Source organism: Mustela lutreola, chromosome 6 (assembly GCF_030435805.1).
Source record: "Mustela lutreola isolate mMusLut2 chromosome 6, mMusLut2.pri, whole genome shotgun sequence".
Taxonomy (NCBI): domain Eukaryota; kingdom Metazoa; phylum Chordata; class Mammalia; order Carnivora; family Mustelidae; genus Mustela; species Mustela lutreola.
This window is the reverse complement of record NC_081295.1, coordinates 149,988,020-150,005,804: the sequence shown is the minus strand read 5'-3', so window position 1 is coordinate 150,005,804 and position 17,785 is coordinate 149,988,020. Positions and strand designations below refer to the sequence as shown.

Sequence of the window (17,785 nt, the reverse complement as noted above, 5' to 3'; positions counted from 1 at the left end):
AGACAAAAAAGGTGTCTGAGATTTTGACAGGAAATCTTTAGCTTTAGAAAAGGAGGGAAAGCATGATTGTCTTTGGCCCATACTATTACTGTCTCCTTGGAAAACTCAAGTGCTGTCTGGTGAGTGTCCCGGAGACTGCCCCTTGAGGAGGCCAGTGCAGTCATTCATCCAGGGCTACTTTTGTAACAAGACTTTTGTTTAAGCACCGGATCCTTCTCTAACATGGTTAAAGCCTTTTGTTTTAGAGGTAAACCTGACTGATGAATCTCGATTTTAATAGAACCATTTGAATTTAGAAGCCAATACTATGTCTGGAGTGTAAGAGTACAGTAGAATTACAGCTCAGCGAATTTTCACCAGGCGAGAAACTGCAACCACAGTACAGAACAGGAAACAGAAGGTTACTGGAATCTCAGAAACCATCACAGTAATTTATTTATCTCTCTACTGTTGATGAGCGCTTGGGGAGTGTTTTTTTTTTTTTTTTAAGTATTTATGTTAAATTAATTTTAGACTTATTACAAAGAGTCCCTGTATACCTTCCATTCAGTGTTCCCCAATGTTAATGTCTTACATAACCATAGTACAGTTATCAAAATGACATTAACATTGGTACTATACTGTTAACTAATTAGATTTTATTCACATATTACCAGTTTTTTGATTCAAGTTCTTTTTGTGTTCCAAAATCCAATCCAGAATTCCTCATTGCATTTAATCATTCTGTCTCCTTAAACTCCTTCAATTTGTGACAATCCCACTGTCTTTTCTTGCCTTTCGTGACTTTGACATGCATCTTGAATCCTCAAGTATTTCATGGAATGTCCATCAACATCAGTTTTTGTGATGTTTTCTCACGCTGTGAATGAGACTACACATTTTGGAGAAGAATACCACAGAGGCCATATACCTTCTCAGTGTATCCTGTCAGAAAGTACAACAAAGTTACTATGTCTCATCACTGGTAATATTGACCTTGATCACTCAGTCAAGGTTTGTTTGCCTGGTCTCTTCCCTATTATAATTAATAAGTATCCTGTGTGGAGATACTTTGAGACTGTGCAAATACCCAGTGTTTCCTTAAATATCACTCACTATTTTTAACATCATCAGATAATTATGCCAGCAACTATCTTTATGATGCTCTAATGTTGATTTTCCATTTTAAAATTTCTTCCACATGTACAAATCAGAATTCTTCTGTATATATTTTATATCATTGTGGACACATAGATATTTATTTCATTCTTTAACTTACAGTCCAATGCTAATGTTATTGTTCCAATGGTCCCAGCTTTGCCCAAGGGGAGTTCTTTCAGATTTATGTCTGGGTCCTTTCAATGTGTCCCCGTCTTTTCTTTCTTTCATTCCACATCTTCCTAATCATAAATTTATCCCAATTTTTCTGATTCCAGTCCAGCACCACAAAGTTTACCCAAGCATTCCTTCTTTGTTTATTTGTAATGTACAAATATATTTGTTAAATGGGTGACGTATTTACCAACTATAGCACAATGTATGCCTTTAGTTTTTCCCATTTTTTTTTTTTAAAACAATGGAATTTTATTTTGATGAAAAACTCGAGTTTACAATCATTTAGTAAATGAAGAGCAAACACTTCATTTTCCTATCCCATAACTCTTAAGAAAAAAAAATTAGTAAATAAATATCTGAACAGATTAAGGGTAAGGCAGACTGGATAATAAACCATCTCTGATGTTCACACTTCCTGCATGTGACTCACTCTAAAAGGGCAAAAACGGCACTGGCGAGAAATAAGATAATGGGCATTGGATCACCTCCAAATCATTCAGATAAGCCCAATGATAAATACTCCTTTTTCGCCCATCATGGGCAGCAACTATACACATTTTACTGAAGGAATACTTTGATAGAAGCACTTATTTCAGTTATATTGTGCATCACAACTATAAAAATGGCTTGAACAGTTCCATTTAACCACCATTTATAAAGTGCAACTATAGAATATTCTACATTTTATCTGGGGTGTGATGAATATCAATCTAAACTGAAAATACCCCAGCTGCCAATTTTCACCACTTCTGAAAATATCTAGATGTGTGAAAAAGGACTGTCCCCCATACAAAGAACCAATTTCACAAACCTACTGGTAAACAAATACATTTATATAACTGGAACCTCAGGATGCTAGAGTTGTACTCATTTAAAAAACCATTCAGCTACCTTTGGTCTTTAAAAAAGCCTACACTGCAATATCCTAAACACCGTCATGTGCATCTCACGATGAAGAGAGCGGCCCTGCAGTGCAGAATGTGGAGAGTGCAGCGTCACCGTGAAGAGTAGCATGCTATGGTTTCAAGGAACATCAGCCTCACAGCATTGGATTCTGCGCATCAGGATCGAGGTCATTGTTGCCAGAAGGGGGATGAATAGGGAGAATATCCAGCTCATCCACTTGCGGAGTCGGGTGCATGACTACTAGCTGGTCCTGCGGAATGTCTGCGGCAGCGGCTGCGAGATTGGTGATCGATTTACTCTTTACGCACTGAAAGTCTACATGCCGACTCTTTCCTTCTTCCTTCTCCCAAGACATTCGAATAAAGGGTCTTTGGACATAGTTGTAAATCACTTCTGGGCGGCCCCCAGGCCTTTTCTTTACTTTTTCTTTGTAGGTAGGATAACCTTCTATTCCCAATCTAATCTTCTTAAGACCCCTCTCCTTCAAAACTGATTTGGCCACATCTCTGTTTTCAATGTACTTGAAAAATCTATATAATTTTGTGCTATAAATAATTTGTGAATACTCTTCTCCCATCTGTGGTGGATACTCTTCATCCCAATCAACCACATCATCGTCTGTAAGGACTACTATGTGGCATTCTCTTTCCCCACTCTGGGCACTAGCTACCATGAGAGGCAGGATCATTTCTTCCAGATAAAATTCAAATTGTCTACGAGCACCATCATTTGATAACTCATGCATTAGGGCACTGAGATCTCTACATTTAATAGTACTATATTCAAAAGAAATACAAAGGTAGTCGCATGCTTCTCTCAGTTCAGGAATAGATATGCCATCAGGACAACGAATTATTCCTGTTTTGTAGTAATCCAGAATAGCTCGAAACACTGTGGAGCCAATTCCCTCTGCCACTTCATACTCTCCCTTCTCATTAGGACGTGTAACGTTATGTTCTCTGCCAGATCCAAACATCCTGCCCAACATTGTATTTGGCTGTGCAGTAAAAATGGATGGGTCTACAACAAATCTAGTGTTATCCACTATTAGTGTTACTCGTTCCGATGTTCTCACATTCCGAGCTCCTTCTTTTGCATTTTCATATACAAACACCATCTCCCCAGATGTCTTACAGCTACCATCCGAACTTGACTGACTACTGTTTCTGCTGCTGTTCCCAGCACTGCTACTGGAACCATTTGGAGATGCTTTTTGAGGACGAGGACTACTTGGACGAGAAGAACTATGATCTTTTTCTCGTTCAACATGGTGTTGTCGTGTTGGAGAAGTAACATTTCTAATACAAGGAGTGAGTTGAGATTCTGTTCTTTCGTGAGATGAATCTCGTGATCTGTCACTTGATCTTCGTCTATCTCTTGATCGTTCATGTCCCCCGCTAGCACCATGTAGACTCATTTTGGTGTGGTCAACAACTCCTTTAGCAACACGTGAGGGAGTACTGCAGTCCCTCTTGTGTGTCCACGGAGGGCCCAGGCAAAGGCGGGGGTCAGGGACACCCCCGCTTCCTCCTCAACTGGATCCCTCCGGAGGTGTCTGTGGCGGCGGCCACTCAGGCGGCTGCGGCTAGCAGAGCCGCCCGGGCAGGTTACCAGTTTTTCCCATTTTTAACTGGGAACTGTCTCATTATTGAGTTAAGATTCTCTTGTCAGGTAAATGACTTGCAAATATTTTTTCCTAGTCTGTGGATCACTTGCTGCACAAAAATTCTTAATTTTGATGAATCTCATGTTATCTGTGTTTCCCATGGTCACTTGTGCTATATGTGTTGTATCTAAGAAGGCTTTGTTTAATCCAAGGTTACAAGTATTACCTCTCTGTTTTATTTGAAGATTTTTAGAGGTTTTGTTCTTGCATTTGGTTCTATAACTTATTTTGGGTTAATGTTCATGTTCATGTAAAGCAAAGCATCTAACTTCATTCTTCAACATGTAGCTTCATTCTTCAACAGTTGTCCCAGCACCATTTATTAAAGAAACTGTCCTTTCTCTCATTTAATGGTCTTGGCAAACTTGTTAAGAAATAAGTCCACCATAAATGTAAGGATTTATTTCTGGACTTGTGATTCTGTTCAATTGATTGATATGTTTATCCTTATGAAAGTAGAACACTGTCTTGATTATATAGCTTTTTTGTAAGTTTTGAAGTTGAGATGAGTGGGTACTTTAACTTTCTTCCTCTGTTGTACTTCTTAAAAATATACATATATTCTCTATTTCAATATGAATTTTAGGATCAGCTTACCATTTTCTGTTAAAAGTCATTATCGATATTCTCCACCAGCATGATACACTTGTTACAATCAATAAACCCATACGGACACATTATATTCACCTAAAGTCATCGTTTATATTCTGGTTCACTCTTGGTTTTGTACATTCATTGATTGGATTTGGACAAATTTAGAATGATATGTATTCACCATTCTGGTGTCATACACAGTATTTTTCACTGTCTTAAAAATCTATGCTCTGCCTATTTAGCCCTCCCCACTTCTCCAACCTCTGATAACCACTGAGATTTTTACTGTCTTCGTAATTTTGCCTTTTCTAGAATGTTATAAAGCTGGAATCCTACAGTATGTAGCCCTTTTTGATTGGCTTCTTTCCATTAGTAAAATGCATTTAAGATTCTTCCATGTGTTCTCATAGCTTAATAGTTCATTTCTTTTTAGCCCTGAATAATATTCCATGGTATGTTTACCCATTCACCTACCGAAGGGCATCTTAATAGTTTCAAAGTTTGGTCAATAATAAACAAAACTACTACAGACATCTTGTACAGATTTTTGTGTGAACAGGTGTTCAACTCCTTCAGATAAATACAAAGGAGCATGATGGCTGGATCTCATGGCAAGAGTATGTTTAATTTTATAAGAATTTTACCAAACTGGGGCACCTGGGTGGCTCAGTGGGTTAAGCCTCTTCCTTCGGCTCAGGTCATGATCTCAGGGCCCTGGGATCGAGCCCCGCTTCGAGCTTCCTGCTCAGCAGAGAGCCTGCTTCCCCCTCTATCTCTGCCTGCTGTTCTGCCTACTTGTGACCTCTCTCTCTGTGTCAAATAAATAAATAAAATCTTTAAAAAAGAGAGAATTTTACCAAACTGTCTCTCAATGTATACCATTTTGCATGCCCACCAGCAATGAATGAGAATTTTTGTTCCACAGGCTCGTCAGCACTGGGTGTTATTGCTGTTGCAGATTTTGTCCATGCTAGTAGGCATGTAGTGGTATTTCATGCTGTTTTAATCTGCATTTTCCTGATGACATATGAGCTGGAGCGTCTTTTCATATGTTTATTTTCCATCTGTATATTCTCCTTGGTGAGGTAACAGTTCTGATCTTTTACCCATTTTAAAATTGAGTTTTTCTTTCCCTTTTTTTTTTTTTTTTTTAGATTTTATTTATTTATTTGACAGATAGAGATCACAAGTAGGCAGAGAGGCAGGCAGAGAGAGAGGAGGAAGCAGGCTCCCTGCCGAGCAGAGAGCCTGATATGGGGCTCGATCCCAGGACCCTGGGATCATGACCAGAGCCGAAGGCAGAGGCATTAACCCACTGAGCCACCCAGCTACCCAGGTTTTTGTTTTCTTAATATAGAATATAAGTAAGAGGTTTTTTGTTGTTGTGTTGTTTTTTATAAATTTTAGGTAACTGTCCCTAACTGGATATATATTTTGCAAAAATTTCTTCAGACATTTAATTCCCTTAACAATGTCCTTAATAGAGAAGAAGGTTTCAGTTTTAATGAAGTTCAGTTTATTATTTTTTTCTTCATGGATCATGCTCTTAGCATTGTATTTAAAATATCATCACTCAACCCAAGATCACCTAAAATTTCTACTATATTATCTTGTAGAAGTTTTATAGTTTAGCATTTTACATTTAGACTGTGATCTATTTTGAGTTAATTTTTGTGAGGGATATAAGCTCTGTGTCTGTATTATTATTTTTTCTTCGCATGTGGCTGTCTAGTTGTTCCAGCACCATTTATTATAAAGTCTCTTGTTTATTGTATTGCCTTTGCTTTCTCGTTAAAGATCTGCCAACTATATTTATGTGGGTCTATTTCTGGGCTCTCTCTTCTGTTCCAGCAATCTGTTTTTCTGTTCTTTCACTGATACAACACCATCTTGATTATTATTGTTTTATAGTGAACCTTGAAATCAAATAGTGCCAATTCTCCAATTTTTTTCTTTTCTTTCAATATTGTGTTGGCTATTCTGGATCCTTAGTCTCTCCATATAAACTTTAGAATCAGTTTTTTGTTGTTGTTACTTGTTTTGTTACAAGTAACATTCTATGTAAGTTATCCACAAGATAGCTTACGGGGAATTTGGTTTGTATTATATGAATCTATAGTTTAAGTTGGGAAGAACTGACATTCTTAATAATAATGACTTTTCCATCCATGAACATGGACTATATCTCCATTTCTTTCTATTTTGATTTCTTTTATCATAGTTTTATAGACTTCTTCATATATACCTTATATGTATTTTGATAGATTTATACCTAACATTTTCTTTTTGAAGGTGTTCATGTAAATGACATAGTGTTTTTAATTTCACATTCCATTTGTTCATTGTTATACACGAAAGCAATTGGCTTTTGTATATTAATTTTGTATCATGCAACCTTACTATAATGACTTATTAGTTCCAGGGTTTGTTTGTTTGTTTTTTTTTTTTTTTTTTTTTTTTTTTTTTTTAAGATTATTTATTTATTTATTTGTCAGTGATGGAGGGAGAGAGAGCGAGCGAGCACAGGCAGACAGAATGGCAGGCAGAGGCAGAGGGAGAAGCAGGCTCCCTGCCGAGCAAGGAGCCCGATGTGGGACTCGATCCCAGGACGCTGGGATCATGACCCGAGCCGAAGGCAGCCGCTTAACCAACTGAGCCACCCATGCGTCCCAGTTCCAGGGTTTTTTAACGCTTTGTTTGTTTTTAGACTTTCTACGTAGACAGTCATGTCACCTGTGAATAAGAAAGTTTTAGTTCTTCTTTTCCAATCTGTGTAGTTTTCATTTCCTAGTCTTGTCTTACTACATTAGCTAAAAATTTTGGTACAATGTTAAAAAAGAATAGTGAGAAAGGTTTATGGGTTGTTATTAAGTAACAGTTTATCATTTATTTCAACAAACACTGATGGGAGTGGTTATTATGGCCATATGTGCATCACAAAGATGAGTAAAGTGTTGTCCCGGTGGACAGCCAGGGCTTCTGTACTTGGATGACTAAGGACCCCGTGCTCATGCTTTTTAAAAAAATTTTATTTAATTTCAATTTAATTAATATATACTGTATTATTAGTTTCAGAGGCAGAATTTAGTGATTCATCAGTTGCATATAACACCCAGTGCTCATTCCATCAAGTGCCCTCCTTAATGCCCGTCACCCCAGTTACCCCATTCCTCACCTACCTCCCCCCCAGCAACCGTCAATTTGTTTCCAAAAGTTGAGTCTCTTATAGTTTGCCTCCCTCTCTGTTTTTATCTCATTTTACTTTTCCTTCCCTTCCCCTATGTTCATCTGTATTGTTATTTAAGTTCCACATATGAGTGAAGTAATATGGTATTTGTCTTTCTCTGACTGACTTGTCTGATAAAGACAGTGTGATTTATATATATAAATATGATATATAAATATATCTATAAATAGATATTTATAGATATATATAAATAGATATAGATCTATATATATCTATAAATAGATATCTATATATATATAGATCACACTGTCTTTATCCATTCATATTAATGGATATCTGGGCTCTTTTCATGTTTTGGCTATTGTGGACATTGCTGCTATAAATATTGGGATGCATGTGCCCCTTCAAATCACTATATTTGTATCCTTTAGATAAATACCAAGTAGTGCAATTTCTGGGTCATAGGGTATAGCTCTATTTTTAACTTTTTGAGGAATCTCCAAACTGTTTTCTAGAGTGGGTGTACCAGTGTGCATTCCCACCAACACTGTAAGAGAACTCCTCGTTCTCCACATCCTTGCCAAAAGCTGTTGTTCCCTGAGTTGTTAATTTTAGCCATTGTGACCAATGTGAGGTAGTATCTCATTTTGGTTTTTATTTATATTTCTCTGATGCTAAGTGATGTTGAGCATATTTTCACGTGTCTGTTGGCCATTTGCATGTCTTCTTTGGAGAAACATCTGCTCTTATCTTCTGCCCATTTCTTGACTGGATTATTTGTTTTCTGGGTGTTGAGTTTGTTAAGTTCTTTATGGATTTTGGATACTAGCCCTGTATCTGATAAGATATTTGCAAATATCTTCTCCCACTCCATAGGTTGCCTTTTAGTTTTGTTGACTGTTTCCTTTGCTGTGCAAAGGCCTTTGATGTTGGTGAAGTCCCAGTAGCTCATGTTTGCTTTTGTTTCTGTTGTCTTTGGAGACTTCTGTCTAGAAGAAGTTGCTGCAATGGAGATCAAAAAGATTTTGCCTGAATTCTCCACTAAGATTTTGATGGATTCCTATCTCACATTTAGGTCTTTCACCCATTTTGAATTTATTTTTGTATATGGTGTAAGAAAGTGGTCCAGTTTCATTCTTCTGCATGGGGCTGTCCAATTTTCCCAAAACCATTTGTTGAAGAGACTTTTTTCCATTTGATATTCATTCCTGCTTTGTTGAAGATTAGTTGACTACAGAGTTAAGGGCCCATTTCTGGGTTCTCTGTTCTGTTCCATTGATCTGTTTGTCTGTTTTTGTGCCAGTACCATACTGTCTTGATGATTACAGCTTTGTAATAGAGCTTGAAGTCAATTGTGATGGCTCTAGCTTTGGTTTTCTCTTGCTAGACACATGTATTTTTGCCTCATCATTATCTATCTAGCTATTCTGACTAATTTCAGTAGTGTTATCAACAGCTCAGTCCACATCTGGGCCACCCCTGAATGTGGAACGCACAGGGAAGATTATATGTGCCATTAACAACCCAGGATATTTTATTTTTTTAAATATTTATTTATTTATTTTAGAGAGAGAGTGAGAAAGAGCCTGTGAGGGGCAGAGGGAGACGGAGAGAGAGAATCCTAAGCAGACTGTGCTTTCAGTGCAGAGCCTAGTGATAGGACCCAAGATCATGGCCTGGGCCAAAATCAAGAGTTGGCCACTTAAATGAGCCACCAGAAGCCCCAGCAACCCATGATATTTTCTTTGTAGAAAAGATGCATTGAAATTTTCATGAGGTCCTTCTTTCAATCAAAGATGTAGAAAGTTGGAAATAGAGCTGATATTGGCTTTGTACAAACACCTTGCCAATGGTGGTTTGGTTTCTTTCTAGGTTGGTTTTCTCAGTTTATGTGTATTTTTATTTTCACAAATATCTTCAAGTTCTCACTCTTCCTTCTCCATTTAACAAATAATAGCCATCCCTTTCTTATATCCTTTAGGAATAACCTTTTCTAGCTGTTGTGTTTGCTCATAAAAATTATATTCTTCCTCGGGCATACCTGGTGCTTTAGTTAGTTAGGCATCCGATTCTTAATCTCAGCTCAGTCTTGATCTCAGGGTTGTGAATTCAAGCCCCACACTGGGCTCTTGGGATGGGGAGGGATTTCCTCTGTATAAGATTGCCATGTTACTTCAAGAGTTTGTGATGAGGGTGCCTAGGCTTCTCCCTCCCTCTGCTCTGCTTGTGTGCCCTCTCTCTCTCTCTCTCTCCCCTTCTCAAATAGATAAATAAAATCTTAAAAAAAAGACAAAGACATGAGGATGTATATCAGTCAATCACTGACACACTTAATGGAAAACATTATTTTGAAATACACATGTATACCCATATATATCCACATGCCCCACCTCTCCCTACACACATCTGATTAATGTCTATTCTCATAGAATTGTTGTGAAAAATTATGTAAACTTGGGTTTTTCCAAAGTCCTTTCGTATAGCTTTAGTTTTACATATGGCCATTGACACTCTCCCTTTAAAAATATGTGTTTTGTAGTGACATACATGATTACACATAAGGGAGAAATTATTTTATGTTAATTTTCAATAATTGCCAATAATCGAGGCAGGAGTAGAGAACAAGTCACACCATAACTAGCATTTTCATTTCTTCGAAGGAACAACAAAGGACCTTCTGCACCCTGTTTTGAAAAGCTTATGGTAACACAGACAAGAAACCTGGAGAGGCAGGGACTCGGAGGCAGGGATTGCGGTATAGTTCACCAGTGAGCACAGACCTCTCTCCACCAGGGATTAATTTTCAGATGAGCTGATCACCAGCCAGAGCAGGGAGATTCTGAGGGTACCTTATAGGGAAGAAAAATCAGGTTCTGGGTTCTAGACATCCAGAGGTTTGCCTCTTTCAGGTCCTGTGCTCATCTGGTGGTACCATTTTGTGAGGGATTTTGTTGAGCTTTTCTATCAGTATTTCCCCCTCTCACTTCAGTAAAATGTAAAATAAACTTATTGGCTGCCAAAACCATGCTCATAAGTAAATGATGATAGAGAGACAAAAGGCAGACAGTGCTGCACTGGAGAGCAGTGAGGGTCCAGCCTTCCCTAAGTCTTTCTATGATCCTCCTTAAAATGACTAGTAAACACAGATGAAAATACTCAGAAGGGGAAAAAAAAATTTTTTTTTAAAAATTATAAAGCAAAGAGGCCAGCAACAACGATGTGACACAAAATGTTCTGAAGCCACTTCCCTGCTCTCACTCTCCAAGCTGTTTTGGCTTGTTTTCAGCTTCCAGGGTATGGCTCAAAGGCACCTCTGTCTCTTGGAATCTTGTCTGTGCCAAGAACCCTTGGTCCAGAATGCCTCTGGGAGCCTGGCTGCGTTCTGGGGAACTGGCATAGGCTCTGGTGACTACAGAGAGGAAAAATATATTTTTTTTATTCCAAAACCTTTTTCCTCCCCCTAAACTGGTTCTATCTCTTTCCATTTTCTTCACAGTTTGACATATCCTGAAGTAGGTGAAAAGCAAAAGTAAAACAGAATAGAGTAAGTGAGAAAGAATTTTCCAAAGTCTGGAGACCAAGAAAATTAAAGGAAGAACATGAGGGAGCTTTACTAAAGCTTCCAATGAATCCTTCTGGTCTCTGTTCCCATATAACCCCTTCAGTCATTGTTCTTGTCAACACATAATTTTCTCTTCATCTGAACTCTTACCATTCTTACAGTCTCCATCATTTATGCTGATTCTTTAGATTTTTACTCCAGGATTATCCTTGGAGAGTTCAGGTTTTTATGGTCTCATCCTAGCATTGCATTTGCTTCTCATAGTTTACACTCCCATCTGTTGAAAGTGCCCCTGTCTTGTTTAACTCTTCCAAAGCACAGCATTGTAGAATCCCTGCATAAACACGGCTGAGAAAGTCATTGTACTCCTTCTTCGCCTCCTGGAAATCATATAATAGCAACAGACGAACAACAAAAACCTCTAGAAACTCTAATTTTATCAAACACAGAAGGCAGTTTTAAAAAAATGGGATCTTGGAATTATCAGCAATTGTCAGAACTCTCTTAGGAGATAGTAAATCTACGAAATACCAAGACTGAGAAGGAGCCCAATGACAGCGGAGCTCAGAGGATAATAATAAAATTATAGTGACTGGAAGTGAGGGAACTCACCATTTTTTGGCAAAAAAAAAAAAAAAAAAAAATCAGCTTCAGTTGATGTCAACAGCTATTGACAGAACTTCACCTTTCACTGTGTTTGACCCAGAGAATCAGAGGATTTAGAGCTAACAAAAAATTCATACAGAGGAGTTATATTTGTAGACAGCTATCTATCTTTGTGGTAGATGAATAAAGATGCATTGTGTAGTAAAAATTCAAAGTTACTCTGGCTGCAGCTTCCACTTTCTCCCACCAAATGTCTAGAGACACTGATCCAAAAATAGGTAACTCATTCAGTGGCAGGGAATGTGAAAAGAACCAGCACAGCAAACATACAAAATTCTTACACGAAATCATAGGCGAAGAACAGCATCAAAACTTACCCCACAAGGAAATTACAAGATAATGTTGACATGGTGAACATTTGACCTCAAATTGGTCCAGTAAATAAAAAATTAATTAGTTATTTAATTAAACAGTATCCTTTAAAAATTTAGACTCCTACTCAGTAATACTAGAACTTAGAGAAATATCGAAATTGCAGTTGGAGGAGATAAAAATTGTCCTGGTAGAACTCCAGAAGAAGTAGAAGAAAAACTAAAATCAGAATAGAGATGAAGATGAAAATTCAAGGATCTCTATCCAGGATACACTGTGGAAAATAGAGTAAAGGAAATAAATAATAGAAATGAGACATATAAATGAAATGTGTTTGAACTAGCAGACTAAAACAACTTTAAAGGTCAGAAATAAAATGATAGATAGGGAAAGCAAACAAAAATAAAAAAAAAACATCGATATCATCAGAATCTCTGAAGAAAGAAACAAAAACAGAATGGGAAATATCTTATTTTTAAAGAAATAAAGAAAACTTCTCCAAAATAAACCTGTCTTAAGTTCTTATGTTGGGAGACAGTAAACACTGAGCAACGAAGAAAGAGGGACACCAACATAACTATGCTTACAATTTCTAGATTTAAACAAGTGGATCATTTGAGTGGTCGAGCGAAAACATTAAATCTACAGATGAGACAAGATATAACAATCTGGCTGTCTGCATACTTCTCTCTCCCTCTCTCTTTAGAGAGAGTATGAGCAGGGGGAGGGGCTGAGGGAGAGAGGGAGAATCTCAAGCAGGCCCCATGCTCACTGCTGAGCCTGCCTGAGGGATCGATCTCCTGATAGTGAGGATGAACTGAGCTGAAACTGAGAGTCAGACCCTCAACCCACTGAACCACCTATGCACCCTTGTCTGCATATTTCTCTATAGCAATGTACAAAGTCAGAAGTCAGTAGAGCAACATATAGAAGATATTCAGTAAGAGGAAGAGGTCTAAATTTTATATTATTTTTTGTTAATATTTATATTTTTTATCTAGATAAATTTACCTTCCAGAATAAAGTTTTAAGTATATAAAACCTAAGCTTCTTTTAAGGAAACTACTAGTAGATGATCTTCAGTCAAGAGAAGAGTGGGAAATACATGCCAACAAAACTGGTGGTCAGCATTGAATTTATTTACTTGTAGGACTGAGGATAAAACAAATGTGGGTAGAATGGTAGTGTACACACACACCCATATGTAGATGCATCCTCTGACAATGTAGATATTAGGTGCCAAAAAATTGGAGAGGTGAAAGGGGGTGGGTACACTTCTGCGTTGATTAATTTGTGATAGCTCAGGGTCAAAGCTTGATAATAAATGTTAATAATTTACATAAGGGAAGTAGAGGTTTTTTTAATAGTACAAAGTAAAACAACAAAGTTGAAAATACTGATAAAGAAGATAAATTGAAGGAAAGAAGGTATAGGAAAAAATATAGGAAAAATTCTATGTTCATATTAGGTAACTATTAAATGTTGCATAAAGAAATATACATCTACTTTATCCATTCACCTGTTGATGGACCTCTGGGCTTTTTCTATATTTTGGCTATTGTGACATTGCTGCCACAAACAAAGATGTGATACACACACACACACACACACACACGTATGTACGTGCACAAGGAAATATTACTCAGGCATCAAAAAGAATTTTTGATTTCCAACAACATGGATGGAGCTAGAGGGCATTATGCTAAGTGAAATAAGTCGGTCAGAGAAAGATAAATACCATATGCTCTCACTCATATGTGAAATTTAAGAAAAAAAACATGAACATAGAAGAATGGAAGTAAAAGTAAAATAAGATGAAAACAGAGAAACCATAAGAGACTCTTACTTATAGGGAAACAAACAGGGTTGCTGGAGAGGCAGTGGGGGCGGAGATGGGGTAACCGGGTAATGAACATTTAGGCAGGGACTTGATGGAATGAGCGTGCGTGTTATAGTTAACTGATGAATCACTAAATTCTACCCCTGAAATGAACAATACAGTATATGTTAACTAAATTGAATTTAAGGAGAAGGAAAAAATATAGATCTAAAGACATATCATTTTAAAGGTGTGAAGTATTATCTCACTGTGGTTTTGATTTGTATTTCCCTATAATTAGTGATGTTGAGCATCTTTTCATGTGTCTGTATGTCTTATTTGGAAAAAATGTCTATTCAGGTCTTCTGCCCGTTTTTGTTTTTTTAATTTCTTTTCAGCGTAACAGTATTCATTATTTTTGCACCACACCGAGTGCTCCATGCAATCCGTGCCCTCTTTAATACCCACAACCTGGTTCCCCCAACCTCCCACCCCCTGCCGCTTCAGACCCCTCAGATTGTTTTTCAGAGTCCATAGTCTCTCATGGTTCACCTCCCCTTCCAATTTCCCTCAACTCCCTTCTCCTCTCCATCTCCCCTTATCCTCCATGCTATTTGTTATGCTCCACAAATAAGTGAAACCATATGGTAATTGACTCTCTCTGCTTGGCTTATTTCACTCAGCATAATCACTTTCAGCCCTGTCCATGTTGCTACAAAAGTTGGGTATTTATCCTTTCTGATGGAGGCATAATACTCCATAGTGTATATGGACCACATCTTCCTTATCCATTCATCCGTTGAAGGGCATCTTGGTTCTTTCCACAGTTTGGTGACCGTGGCCATTGCTGCTATAAACATTGGGGTACAGATGGCCCTTCTTTTCACTCCATCTGTATCTTTGGGGTAAATACCCAGTAGTGCAATGGCAGGGTCATAGGGAAGCTCTATTTTTAATTTCTTGAGGAATCTCCACATTGTTCTCCAAAGTGGCTGCACCAACTTGCATTCCCACCAACAGTGTAAGAGGGTTCCCCTTTCTCCACATCCCCTCCAACACATGTTGTTTCCTGTTTTGTTGATTTTGGCCATTCTAACTGGTGTAAGGTGGTATCTCAATGCGGTTTTAATTTGAATCTCCCTGATGGCTAGTGATGATGAACATTTTTTCGTGTCTGATGGCCATTTATATGTCATCATTGGAGAAGTGTCTGTTCGTATCTTCTGCCCATTTTTTAATATGATTGTCTGTTTTGTGTGTGTTGAGTTTGAGGAGTTCTTTATAGATCCTGGATATCAACCTTTTGTCTGTAGTGTCATTTGCAAATATCTTCTCCCATTCTGTGGGTTGCCTTTTTGTTTTCTTGACTGTTTCCTTTGCTGTGCAGAAGCTTTTGATCTTGATGAAGTCCCAAAAGTTCATCTTCACTTTTGTTTCCTTTGCCTTTGGAGACATATCTTGAAAGAAGTTGCTGTGGCTGATATCGAAGAGGTTACTGCCTATGTTCTCCTCTAGGATTCTGATGGATTCCTGTCTCACATTGAGGTCTTTTATCCACTTTGAGTTTATCTTTGTGTATGGTATAAGAGAATGGTCGAGTTTCATTCTTCTACATATAGCTGTCCAGTTTTCCCAGCACAATTTATTGAAGAGACTGTCTTTTTTCCACTGCATTTTTTTTCCTATTTTGTCAAAGATTTGACCATAGAGTTGAGGGTCCATATCTGGGCTCTCTACTCTGTTCCACTGGTCTATGTGTCTGTTTTAATGCCAGTACCATGCTGTCTTGGTGATCACAACTTTGTAGTAAAGTTTGAAATCAGGTAACATGATGCCCCCAGTTTTATTTTTGTTTTTCAGCATTTCCTTAGCGATTCAGGGTCTCTTCTGATTCCATACAAATTTTTGGATTATTTGCTCCAGCTCTTTGAAAAATACCGGTGGAATTTTGATTGGAATGGCATTAAAAGTATAGATTGCTCTAGGCAGTAGAGACATTTTAACAGTTTTATTCTTCTGATCCAAGAGCATGGAATGGTCTTCCATCTTTTTGTGTCTTCTTCAATTTCTTTCATGAGTGTTCTGTAGTTCCTTGAGTACAATTCCTTTACCTCTTTGGTTAGGTTTATTCCCAGGTATCTTATGGTTCTTGGTGCTATAGTAAATGGAATCGATTCTCTAATTTCCCTTTCTGTATTTTCATTGTTAGTGTATAAGAAAGCCACTGATTTCTGTACATTGACTTTGTATCCTGCCACGTCACTGAATTGCTGTATGAGTTCTAGTAGTTTGGGGGTGGAGTCTTTTGGGTTTTCCATATAAAGAATCATGTCATCTGCGAAGAGAGAGTGTTTGACTTCTTCACTGCCAATTTGGATACATTTATTTCTCTTTGTTGTCTGATTGCTGTTGCTAGGACTTCTAATACTATGTTCAACAAGAGTGGTGAGACTGGGCATCTTTGTCGTGTTCCTGATCTCAAAGGGAAGGCTGCAAGCTTTTTTCCCATTGAGGATGATATTTGCTGTGGGTCTTTCATAGATATATTTTATGAAGTTCAGGAGTGTTCCCTCTATCCCTGTACTTTGAAGCATTTTAATCAGGAATGGATGCTGGATTTTGTCAAATGGTTTTTCTATATCAATTGAGAGGACCATGTGGTTCTTCTCTCTTCTCTTATTAATTTGTTCTATCATATTGATTGATTTGTGAATGTTGAACCATCCTTGTAGCCCAGGGATGAATCCCACCTGGTCATGGTGGATAATCTTTTTAATGTGGTGTTGGATCCCAATTGCTAGGATCTTGTTGAGAATCTTAGCATCCATACTCATCAGTGATATTGGTCTGAAATTCTCCTTTTTGGTAGGGTCTTTGCCTGGTTTGGGGATCAGGGTAATGCTGGCTTCATAGAAAGAGTCTGGAAGTTTTCCTTCTGCTTCAATTTTTTGAAACAGCTTCAGGAGAATAGGTGTTATTTCTTCTTTGAAAGTTTGGTAGAATTCCCCAGGGAATCTATCAGGTCCTGGGCTCTTGTTTTTTGGGAGGTTTTTGATCACTGCTTCAATCTCGTTACTAGATATCAATCTGTTCAGGTTGTCAGTTTCTTCCTGGTTCAATTTTGGGAGTTTATAGTTTTCCAGGAATGCATCCATTTCATCTAGGTTACTTAGTTTATTGGCATATAACTGTTGATAATAACTTCTGATGATTGTTTCTACTTCCTTGGTGTTAGTTGTGATCTCTCCCTTTTCATTCATAATTTTATTAATTTGGGCTTTCTCTCTTTTCTTTTGGATTAGTGTGGCCAATGGTTTATCGATCTTTTTTTTTTTTAATTTTATTTATTTATTTATTTGACAGAGAGAGATCACAAGTAGATGGAGAGAGAGGCAGTCAGAGAGAGAGAGAGAGAGGGAAGCAGGCTCCCTGCTGAGCAGAGAGCCCGATGTGGGACTCCATTCCAGGACCCTGAGATCATGACCTGAGCCGAAGGCAGTGGCTTAACCCACTGAGCCACCCAGGTGCGCTGGTTTTTCGATCTTATTGATTCTTTCAAAAAACCAGCTTCTAGTTTCATTGATACGTTCTACTGTATCTCTGGTTTCTACCTCATTGATCTCAGCTCTAATCTTGATGATTTCCCTTCTTATGTGTGGAGTTGGTTTGATTTGTTGTTGATTCTCCAGTTCTTTAAGGTATAGAGACAGCTGGTGTATTCTGGATTTTTCAATTTTTTTGAGGGAGGCTTGGATGGCT

The 17,785-nt window shown here is 37.8% G+C and overlaps 1 protein-coding gene and 1 long non-coding RNA gene across 3 annotated transcripts in view; one reads left to right on the top strand and one right to left on the bottom strand.

Annotated features, from left to right (window-relative positions):
* LOC131834793 (uncharacterized) overlaps positions 1 to 17,785 on the top strand; it is a 164,136-nt gene that overhangs the window by 53,677 nt on the left and 92,674 nt on the right. The gene's annotated exons all lie outside the window — the stretch shown is intronic.
* On the bottom strand, positions 1,547 to 3,825 carry LOC131834792 (BTB/POZ domain-containing protein 10-like). The gene has a single exon (XM_059179439.1). It carries the CDS (start codon positions 3,635 to 3,637, stop codon positions 2,354 to 2,356), a length of 1,284 nt encoding a protein of 427 aa, XP_059035422.1. The 5' UTR covers positions 3,638 to 3,825; the 3' UTR covers positions 1,547 to 2,353.

Coding starts and splice junctions, on each gene's coding strand:
- LOC131834792 (XM_059179439.1), bottom strand. CDS start 3,637: ATGAGTCTACATGGTGCTAGCGGGGGACATGAACGATCAAGAGATAGA.